Source organism: Apteryx mantelli, chromosome 5, assembly GCF_036417845.1.
Source record: "Apteryx mantelli isolate bAptMan1 chromosome 5, bAptMan1.hap1, whole genome shotgun sequence".
Classification (NCBI taxonomy): Eukaryota; Metazoa; Chordata; class Aves; order Apterygiformes; family Apterygidae; genus Apteryx; species Apteryx mantelli.
Window position 1 is genome coordinate 50555906 of NC_089982.1, and position 11931 is coordinate 50567836.

General features: G+C 37.8%; 1 protein-coding gene across 2 annotated transcripts; it reads right to left on the reverse strand.

Annotated features, from left to right (window-relative positions):
- Positions 1 to 4276: 4276 nt before the first annotated feature.
- Positions 4277 to 11535, reverse strand: RWDD4 (RWD domain containing 4). 2 transcript variants are annotated; one of them, XM_067297951.1, is made up of 7 exons: positions 11455 to 11535; positions 11163 to 11243; positions 8600 to 8709; positions 8342 to 8486; positions 7879 to 7993; positions 6661 to 6710; positions 4277 to 5294 (listed from the first exon to the last, which is right to left on the reverse strand). In XM_067297951.1, the coding sequence occupies exons 1-7, from the start codon at positions 11476 to 11478 to the stop codon at positions 5262 to 5264; spliced, it is 558 nt and encodes a 185-aa protein (XP_067154052.1). In that variant the 5' UTR covers positions 11479 to 11535; the 3' UTR covers positions 4277 to 5261. The 2 variants fall into 2 exon arrangements, with proteins under 2 accessions (XP_067154052.1, XP_067154051.1); XM_067297950.1 differs by lacking the exon at positions 11455 to 11535 and having other exon boundaries at positions 11163 to 11331.
- Between the last annotated feature and the right edge of the window lie 396 nt (positions 11536 to 11931).

The window sequence follows — 11931 nt, forward strand, 5'->3', positions numbered from 1 at the left end:
AACTGCAGATAAAATTATGCCCTTAGTCACCTGCACAACCCCATTACTCTCCCCTAAAGCTGTGCAGTTATAGGTTGGCTGACTGTCTCTCATTGCTGCGACCTTATCAGATCCCACAAGTTAAGCAACTTGCAGTATGCAACTCAAATAAGAGTTTTACAATTTCTGCGGTGTTGTAAGGATGAATACCTCAGACACAGTGGCAAGGGACAGCTGTGTAAAACTTTAAACTAGATGGGGAAACTTTCAGCCTGATATAGGATATTGGTGCTTGGATTTAGATTCTCATATGTCTTGTGGAATTCAGCCATTTGGAGTCACTCCTCACGTGGCTCTGAATGGGCAACAGAAAAAAGAAAGTTTCTTCTTTCACCTCTGTCAACTGTTCTAAGATATCTTCCCTATGCCTAGTCAGTATGTTCTGTCTCATTGCTAAGAGTAGAACAGATTTTCAGAGATTATTTTGATGGGCTCAGAAAGAGGACAACAGCAAAAATAACAGAAAAACTGAATCATTCTTCCCAGGAACATTTAAGAGCCCCATTCTGAGGAAGACAAAGCTATGTTGGTGACAGAATAAATGATAATGGCAGAAACAAAATCTACCCTCTAGTCTTTTGTCATATCCCAACCTCATTCCAGAATTTATAGCTCTGTAATTGGAATCTTAGCTTTTGTCTTGTTTTATTGCCTTGAAGCAACAAAGATTTATCACCTGTGCTCTTTCTTCCCAGTTTTGTGTACAAGAATATCCGGGGGGGGGGGGGGTGTTGTTTTTTTTTTACTCCCTCCACTTTCTCCTCTAATTTATCCAAAATTCTTGCAGTTCTAATATTTTATCTAGTGAATGAACACTTCTTCCCCCATCATTCTGCTACTCCCATTCAGTTTCTGGTTTTATTTGTTTTTAGTTTTCTTTTTCCCCTCAAGATACTATCAATGAGACAGCAGTTTCTTAGGCTTTGCTAGCACAAGTGCTTATGATGCAATAGCATAAACCACTAAATGAAATGATATAAACAGATTACAAAGGGGAACTATTGTAAATTCAGATCAGTTTAATGACTTTCACAACACAAGGTTCACAGTACAGCCTCAAAACCACTTGCATTGCCAAAGTTGAGAGGATAGACTTCCTAAGTATGCATTTCCACCAAAGAAATCAAGAAATAGCTTCTTTTTCTAGCCTTCTTTTTCTCATCGAAATCTATAACTGATCGTTTGGGTATGCTTTATCTACCCACCTCATGTACCACCAACTGCAGTGGCAGCGCAGACAATAGCAGCCTTGATTGCAGTAGCAGCTGTGTAAGTGTAAGTAATGAGGTGAGCAGGATATGCTAGGTCCATATTGTCGATCATTCACAGCTATCAGCACTCCATCTAACCCACTTAAAGGCAGTCTGAATTATTCCCTGGGATTCGATACATTACAATGCAGTGGAGCTCCTTCAGCCTTGGCAACAACATCTCCAAATGAACCTGTATTTAAGATCATGTAAATACGACTAAAGACTGTTTTGAAATTTCATCCAAAATAAAATACCAATGTGACAGTAGTGACAGTCCTTGTGCCCTGCCATACGTTTTATGAAATTTTCAAAGGCTTTACAAACACAGGACAAAATAATGCCCATATCATCAACAGAAACAGATGGACAGATTTTGGAGAAGAGGTCACTGTTTTCTAGAGATACCAATTCAGTTTAAAGTCAAAACCGTATATGTCCTATCCTAACAGCTCCGGTAACTTGAAGCTGGAAAGCGCATTGCCTAGTGATGTGTTCCAGGGCACCAGCAGGACTGACGGGAAAAGATGACCCCCACCCCCCCCACAGCAAGCAGACAAACTACGAAATGATAGCCTGCTGGGAGAGGGGAAAAAAGATTTCTAAAGGAGAAATATAGGTAGTTTAAACATAATTGTACTGACTTGTATAGTTGGAAAACTCAGTAAATTTGCTTTCAAAACTTAAAGTGATAGAAAGGAAAAAAAAAAATCAGAGACAACTAAAGCAATAAATTCTTAAAAAAGTAATCTTCGTCCCCAAGTGAGTGAATCTATCACAAAACAGCAACTTTCCAAAGCATTAGGAACCTTAACCAATTCAAATATGTACCAAAAGACTGAAGAGATTATATGAAATTTTAAGTTAAATTTCAGGTAAAAAAAAAAAATTAAGTTAAACTTCACATTTAAGTGTTGGGTCTAATATGCAACAATTGTGGCATTACTATCTCATTTCCTACACCAAGTTTGTCCTGAGGAAAGATTCTCAGAGACAAATTTGAAAAAGTAAAAAAAAAAAAAAGGACGCTATATACAATCAGATGAGATTTGCCAAGTGGTTACTGCAACAACACCATAAGATTAAAAGTCTGTTTTTTTTTTTTTTGAAAGTTCTTTCAACTAGTGTTTCAGTCAGGCATTTAGTATCTATGTATTTAGGAAAACTTTCTAATAATTGACAACTCCTTTTTAATCAGCCTGTATCTTGGACACTGCTACTTTTATCTACTTTTACTAGTACTGATGCTTGTCTTTTCACTCTGATCAAAGCCCTATTGCAAAGTCCGTTAATTTAAATAGATAGCATGGCCCTACAAACAAGTGACTCTTGCCCTACTGAAATAAACCATAAAACACTGTTTCCACTGCCAGTGATTCTAATAGTTCATTAAAAAAAAAAGTGTTTAAAATTCACTCAGTAGTCATGATCTCCATCTATAGTATGCCTTATTTGATAAGAATCACTGCATTTTTCCTCCCATTTCCAGTGCTCAGGCCTTTCCATAATATCCACCACTAGACTTTGAAATGACTCTGCTCCAACTACTGTGTCATAGCAGAAAATGGTTTAAGAGAACAAATTACCTTTCAAAATTTCCACAGAAAGGAAAAGCTGATACAAAGTTATTTTCCTTGAAAACAGACCTCTAAACAAATACATGTTCTCAATCACTGCTAACAGAAGCAGAAGAAATTGCTAGGGTATCTTCACAACAGCATGTGATTTGTGAGCAGACTGAAGCTGAAAAATCAGGCGTTTCACGAGGCTAACGCACTTGCCATTATACAGAGAAACGTTAGGAAAGGAAGAGAAGTGGTTCTTTTTTGTCCTTCCCCCACCTTCCCCAACTAACGTATTCAGATAAATTGTCATGGAAACTCGATTTATACACCAAGGATACTAGCACAGATAAGTCAATTCCCCTTGGAGAGATTCTGAATAGAAAAAGTCCTACCCGTTCTGCTGCTGCAGAGACTGAAGCTGCAGCGTGCTTTTCCTGTTAAAGGAGCACAGCAAACAGCAGAGCGACTTTCTGCTGAAGTACTCCCTTCCACACGTTCTCGCGCAGGCTGGAGCCAGGAGCATCTAGCTTATGCCAAACGCAAGACTGCATTGTTTGGAGAAAGTCCCACCTTGTGTTCTTTATTAGCTTTCTACTAAATGCAATTTGAGTTAAAAAGAAATCAGACTTTCTGAAATCAAAAATTCTGTAAGTATTAATAGTTTTCCCTATTAAGAAACCACATACATTCACCCACTGTAACTCTATTGTTTCAATAAAAACTAAGCTTCTTATTGGATGATATGAGTACAGATCATATTTCTTTCAGACCTCTTCACAGTTTCTTTGGTCTCTTCATTTTTTTCCTTCAGCTGCAGTCACAACATTTCATACAACTTTTTTTTTTTAAATATATAAGACAAGCTGTAATTTTACAATATATTTAGTCTATCCTCCCTTGGTAAAGCACAAAATACTTAAGAGAATTAACAACTATATTAATATACATTATATATAAGCTCTCTTGATACAATCAGTAATGTCTACACCTTCCAGTCATCCCATACATGCAGCAATTGAAGCCCTAATGACGGCAGTGTAAACTATCCTGTTCTTGGCTGTACAAGCTCTTATCTCAGCACCACTGTGCAAGAGCGTCCAGTCTGCGCCTGTAACATCCCTTTCACCAAATGCTGTAGCAGTATGTGCAGTGGAGTGTACTCTTTAAAGGAGTCACTGGACTGGCTGTGTGTACTGAACACGATGCATATTCTATGATTGCCACTGGGATGCCTAACCCTCATATTAACAAAATACTCATAGCTACCCTGAAGAACACATAATAATATACTGAAGGAAGAAAAATGATTTCTTCTGCCAATTTTGAAGAATACTTTCTTTGTAAGAGAAATTTATTTGAAAATTCAAATGTAGCCCTAAAAATACAGTAGGCAATACACAATTAAAAAAATAACACATACCACAGCAGATAAATAGCAATTTATTAAAATGCACCTCAAAACAAAAAAAAAGTAAAGGACATTAAGGCATCTTGTATTCAGTTACCATTCGTATAGTAAAGATGACTTTTCTTTCCAATACAAGAGAGCAGACCAGTAATAGAAAAAAGAAAAATTTCCCAACACATTTGGCAGAGTGCCGACTTCTTCCCACTGTTCCACCATTCAGCCAACAAATCCCTCCCAGGAACCCCATTTCTTCAGTGAAAGAGTTACCACACCCCAATACTCTCAGTGAGACACACACAAGGCAACACTTCCCCCCGCCTCAGACCTCAGGCTTCTGCACACGGGAGAAAGATGCACATGGGAGAAAGACTAACAGATGTACACTGCGCAAAATAAAGAAGATATACTCCTGCTGTAACCACTCTTTTTGAATAGACTAGAATATTTGGCCTTGCATTCACTAGAATTTACTATTTTAGTCAATAACTAGTGAAAACAGGACCACAGACTCTAGTGTCTATTGTCATATAACAATTTTTAGGTTCTCCTTCTGTATTTGCATTAGATAAACAAATGACAAAGGTTTTGTTTCCATGGAATAATTTATTTTGATGAATTATGCTGTCAAGTGACAAATCACTGTTATAGTGTTGTTTTTTTTCTATTCAAAAAGAACATCAGGAAATGTTTACAGTATCATTGGTTCACTATAACAGGATTTTACTACAGAGTAAAATATAAGTTAAATAACACTGCATATATCACTATTCATTTCACCACATTGGCTCTCTATATCCTTTGTCACATTTTAACCTTCATTTAAGGCAAGTTTTGTTGTTAAAGATCACAAAGTCTCCAGATGTGTGACTAGGTTTACGAGTTAGGAAATTGAGCTTTATAAAAATGTTTACTTCAACATGTAAGAAAGTTATTTAGAGAAAGATGGCGACCCAAAATTGCACTGTATTAAAAGGTGGAGTTTCCTTGTACCAAAGTCCTTTATTCATCATCTTTAGAACCAGTTTTGCTTAACTATAAAAGAGACACAAAAAGAAAGTGTTCAAAGTTTAGACTGCTATTCCATTTATTAGGAAACAAGAACAACATTATTTCCATCTTACATAGAATACAGGTATATTTAGTTAATAATACAGACTGCTACTGTACCAAGAGATGCAAATGACTCAAAAATATTTCTTAAGATTATATACTAAATAAACTTATTTCCTGAACCTGAAACTCTATCTTCCCACAGTTTATGAACTACTTTCAAAAATATAAATTGAAAGGTTGTGTCTGATTAAAAAGAAGAGGGGAAAAAAAAAAAAAACAAACTTAGGGCACTGTTTCTATCTAAACTGAAGACTCTATCCCTAGCTCTCCAAAAGAAAACAGATGCAATAACAGAAAAAAAATTTTTTCTGCACATCTCAAACAGTTCCCACATACAGATGTGCATGAAATGTAAAAACAGACATTAAATTATTATTTCCCTTTTTTAAAAGCTAAGTCCATAATTATTAGAAGTAGTGCATCTATCACGAAATTTCTCTGGAATCCACGACATCCACTATAAATAGTCACTTTTAATTCATAAGTTATCTGCTTAAAACCATCATTTGCTCACTGGTATTTAACAACTAGAAATGGTGTTAGGTCTTACACTGAGAATTAACCATGGTTGCATAAAATAAAATAGTTTGCTATAAAATTTATCAGGCAGCTATACTCATTTCCACTTAACAGCAAAGACAAGGGAGTGAAAGAAATCAATGCTGAGGGAACAAGGAGAAGAGAATTCTTCACTGGAGGAGTTATAGCAGACAATGCTCAGGCTTGTAGGAGACAGTAAGGTGCCCCTACTTGAGAAAGCTACTCATTGCTTCTACTTTCCTATCTATTGCTCTCCAGAACCTGGCTGCACTACTAATTTTATTTTATATCTCGCTTTCATACAAACACAATATTTGCAGAGCGTTTAGACACCAAAGGTCTCTTGTCAAAAACTAAAATTTAATTGCTCAATAAATGAAAAAAAAAAAAAAAAACCAAAAACCCTAAAACAAGTTTCAGAGAGGAATGAAAGTGCTTCAGATGTTATTTAATATTCAGAAGAATTAAGCATTTTTAAAGCATTTGAGAAATATGTGAATTAAGCTCAAAAACGAGTAGCAATTCTTACTATTTCTTGCAAATCTTTTCAGTATTAAAAAAAGATAACTTGAGAATACTTACATGCTGGATGTATATAGAAATGAATCAGACATCACAGTCAAATCCAAACAAAGTTAGGAAGAAAAGCAAAAAGACATCAGATTAAACATAATTTGTAGTTACATCTGAAGGAAACCAAAGTACATATGCAGTGTATTTTCATAACTCTAAACAATCATGTTACCTTAATTACATCCACCCAGTTCCATCCTCGAGGAAGTTCCCCTTTGTGATCTGGAGAACAAGCAGTTTTTATTTTCAACACATGAGCTAAAGAGAACCTTTATCTTTCTTTAAATCAACAAACAAAATGCTAAAGACCAAGAAAAACTGAATTTCTCCATTACAAAGCCATGAGGACAAAAATAAAAACTGATGTCTTTTTTTTATATAAAATATCCTCTTAGAATTTATTTTAACAATTGTTCTTAAGCAGCTGTAGTATTCTGAAACTATTCTTAAAATATCTAAATATTCTTTTACAACAGACTTGTAATGACAATTAAATGTTCTTTAAAAGTTTAAGACAACCAAAAGACATTAATAAGGCAAATCCTAGAAAAATATATTTTATTTTTCAAAATAATTCTCTTTAAATAAAAATACCTAAGATAGTCCACCTAACATTTGATTTAGAAGGCAACTCTAAAACGATGTTGGGTTGAGCAGCAATTATGGATTTTGTGAAAGAACAAAATTTTACACATATTTCCCTTTGTAAGATCAATATTTACTATGCCAGTTATGCATTTAGAATATGTAAATGATATGCAGAAATTCCTATCATAGGGTATAAATTATTGCTGCAACAGGATAGTATCATCCAGATCATTAAAAAAATAAATTCTGAACACATACAAGTCCTCTGCAAAATTAGTCAAAAAGCTGAACACTTTCAATCAACAATGTATCATTTCATTAAAAGCAGAGTGTCTGCAGAAGCATCTCTATTTTGAGGATACATACTAAGTAAAATGTTTTAGTTTTGCGTTCTGAAAATAACATTTTCATTTAGAAATTACATTCTCAATAATGTGAATTACTTATCAGGGCTCATTAACAAAACATATGCCTTTTAGATGTCCTGAATGCTCTCCCTCCCAAAATACTTTTGAAAATTCCTAATTTGTGACAAAAGTAAAAAAAACAAACAAACAAACAAACAAACAAACAAACAAACAAACCAACCCTTAAAATATATACTCTGTAGGAAGTTGTTTTGATCAGAACTAACATCTCAGGTAAGAATAATTCATGTAAAACAAGCAAAACAGAGACCACAGATTTAAAGTAATTAATTTTATAAGCAAGAGACTACTGATTCTGGCTCCAGCAAGATGTCACTGCTATAAAAGTTGGACTCTCACACTGCTCAAACAAAACAACATTATAGTGAACAAACCTGTTTTGTCAGCTAGCTTTCGTTTCTGGGTTTTGGATAACTGCTCCTTTTTATCTTTCTTCTTACTTGCTGGCACATCAGGAGTTCCAATTGCAATACTATTGCTTGCTGAAGTCTGAGAAGGATAAAAATTGTTATTAATATTTTGCATTCACCTATCATACTTTGGAAGCCAATACAAATACAGAATGAAGATACCTGTGTATGATTACTGAACCAGACCCACTGAAATATCTTGACTGTCATATATATAAATTATGACCACAGAGCATTACGGCACCATATTCCGCCTGCCACTCCTTAGCCACTACCATGTTTACATGCAGTATACTGATTAACATCTTGAAGATAGAGTGATGAAGTATTTAAGAGTTCTAATAATTATTTTTTGCTATTTACCGTAAAAAATATTTGAGAAGTGCTTTTAAAAGCAATAGATTAAGATCTGAATTTATCTACTTACCACAGTGTTAACAGGCTGATTTTCCATGAACAATTCTTTATTATCTTTGGCATATTCAAAAAGTGTGTATGTCATAGCAGTTCCAAGATTAGCTTCAACTTCTACCATTAATTTATCCAATATACTTTGTTTAACAGTTGAAGATCTAAAAGAAATCATAAAACTCAATTATAATCTTGACAGAAGAAGAAAAATTTGTCAACCAAAAAACCTCCCCAACATATAAAGCTAGGGAGAGAAGCTGTTATAAATACTTACATTGTGTTGTTGAAGAAAGCATCCATCGATATGACTGGTGCTGTTTGTGGATATGTTTCTGGCCAAGAAACTTCTATTAAAAAGGCTTTGGGATCTCCATTTTCACCTATCTGAAGGGAAAAGAAAAACCTCATAAATCAACAATTTTCAGTCGCTCATTAAAGATTACAATGCCAGCATGTGAATCTTTCACGTTAAGATTATTGAAATTCCTTCCGAAGACAACAACTATTTTCATACTATTACCTATCAGAAAAAAAGCTTTTATTTAGAAAAGAAGTATTACATTTATGACATGAACATTAACCTCTACCCTGCAGTTTTCATTCTATGAAAATCTGCAGAAATATTATAAGCTATTTTGTGGAGATGTTGCTTGGTTTTAAAAGCTTCTTTGTAGTGTCTGCAAGCCAAGTGTTATACAAACATGTATGAGAACAGAAAAGATGAAGCTTTCTTTTTTTCCCCACTTTTTCCCCTCATGCAAGCTCAGCGCAATATGAAAACAAACCACAACACAGTTGTGAAATACAGAACACAATAAATTAATGACCTAAGATAGCACAAGTAATAGGTAAGAATTTTAATATTTATTTCTTAACCCTACAGATATTTTAGTTCACAACAAAAAAGAATGACCAATAAGAATATTCAAGAAGCCAGTAGAATGAGGCTGGATGAAAAAAAAACCATAATGTTATGGATTATGCCATAAGGATTATGTTAACTTTATTTGAATAAAAAACAAATCAATTTTTTGCTGAAAATTAGGGCAGGTAACAAAAACATACCTTACAAACAGAAATGAACATTTCACACATAGATTTGTTACACTACTGTAACAAAGTTGGTTTAATTAGTATTTTAATACCATTAGAAGAATTTCCCTAATTTTAGAAGGGTCAAAATCTAGCTTCATCAACCTATGTGGAATGAAGCATAGCCAAAAAACATTCCTAGTCAAAACAAGGCTACTGCACCTCAAAATGACTCAAAATTCAAATGACCCTATTTCAATATTTTGGATTTACATTAAAAAAAAAAAATCAGTGTTTTAATTTTGCTTACAATCTCTGTGTCAGCAGAGTGGACTAAGTGATATTCTGTGGCATCTGTTTTAGGGGTAAAGGCATTAGGCTTTAAATCAGGAATCTGCTACATTTATTAAGACATCATCCACAGTGAAGCAGTCCACTTCCCAGAGCCACCATGAAGAGAACTGGTGGTATGGTTTACAGAGTTTTCCTCATCTCAGGAAAACGCTGTCTGCACATTACAGAGTAAATCCACAGAGAAAGCTGCATGGTTGCCACTCCTCCTGTCAGTGCAGCCTGCAAATTGGGCAGCCTTACTTTAAACAATGCTACTGCATTTTCTCAGTATTTGAAAAATCTTTCTTTAATCTCAAATTTTCAGCACACTGATTACAAAATACCTATGTGGTAGGCAAATGTGGCTCAGACGAATAGCATATTAATTCTTTTATCATGCAGTTAATTGTACTATGCTATCTCAATGCACATTTTCTTTCAAATGAAAGATGTGTTATAGTCTTTATCTGACACTAAGCATACAGTATTTAAATTGGGTTCTCTTAATTTTTCATGATCATTTTTCATCTGTGAAAAATTAGCAAAGACAAAAGCTAGCCAAATGCAGAATGCTGCATCATAGGCAGGTAGGGATGCTACATTTACTTTTCTGAGGACAATAAATTTAAAAAGAAGCAGTCCTGTCACTAAAGGAAGACTGCATTTGCATGGGTAGGATTCAAGTGCTATTTACTAAATCAACTTATCTCATTACAATTAATGATGGTATTCTAAAGTCTAAGAAACCACCAAAAGGTGCCTGCTCCCCACTTGTAGGACAGAGCATGTTCAGAACTCTGCCTTTTGTCCCATGGGCACCTAAGTTTCTATCAGTAAAGTTCTCTGACAGTCCAAAGATTTGCCTCAGCCCACGCCCAGGAGAACTTTGTATTTGAGAAAGCTGGCAAAAAATTCATGCCAAAATTGAATTGCAAACCTCAAACTAGAACTCCCTGCACCTCTCCCTGGAGCAGATCACACCAATACACATACTCAAAGCATTTTGCGCATTTTCTCCTGAGCAGCTAGACAAGGCGCATAAACTGCCCCCAGACAAGAGACAAGGACCTTGTAACTGAGCAGTAAGGAAGACACAGAACTTTACATGTATGCTTTTCTAAAACTAACATTTCCTACGGGCTAGTTCAAGCATTACTCAGCATCCTCTGGCCAATTTGGCAGGTCTATGCACTACGTATGCTATGCATTACATAGACGTGAAAGCAGATTGCCTAGCTAAGGGATAACCGATGCACCCTGGGAGCAGGTTCCTAAATATCAAGCATTGTGATATCAAGCACCACCATGCCAAAGATCCTGGAACAACGGCCTACAGATGTGGCCTTCAGTGCCTTCACAGCCTGTTGAGCACCCGTTTGTTTTACAAAAATTGCATTATGTCTACGACACACAGAATAACGCCAAGACGAAGAGCACGCTGCAGTGACCCACGCGCCTTCCTGCTGCCTTACCCGGTACTGAAAGGAAACCGGGCTGAGCTCCCTGAAGCACAGGTCTCCTTCGTAAATAGACCGCAGCGCTTCTAGCTCCATCTGAAGGACGCAGAGAAAGCGATTAGTCATTCCGGCCGGATGGCGACGGTCGGACACATCCCCGGGGAGAAAAGCCTGCCGCGAGGGCCCCTCTCCCGCCGCCCCCGCCGCGGCCCCCGGACTCGGGCGGGCCCCCGGCCCCCCCCGGGCGGGAAAGGCCCCGCCGCCCCCAACGGCCGGCGCCGCGGGGCGGGGCGCCGCCGGGCCTCACCTCCTGGTCCTCGTTGGCCGCCATGGCGCGCGCTGCGGGGGGGCGGCGCGCGGCGGCCCCCGCCCCGCGTCGCCCGGGCAGGCGCGGCGCGGCGCGGCCCCCGCGGCGTCGCCCGGGCAGTGTAGCGCGCAGGCGCGGAAGGCTGAGTGGCCTCGCCCCCCGCCCGAGAACCATCACCTGATCGCTTGCTACCATTGGTCCTTTCTTCCCGGCGTCACCTCCCCCCTCTCTTCCCGTTGGCTGGCTCTGCCAGCTTCGCCTCGCTTCCTTCTTTAGCTGATTGCCCCCTTCTCCAGTGTCGTCACACCCGAGTTCCTCCCTGAGTGGCTCGGAGCGGGGGAGCAGGGGCGCCGATTGGCTGCTCGTGCTGCCCGTCCGATTCCCGGCACTCGCTTCCCGAGGCGCGGCCCGCCCCGCCCTCTCGCCCTCCCTCCCGCCGTGACCCCCAGCGGCTCCCGGGCGGTGGCGGCGGCGCTG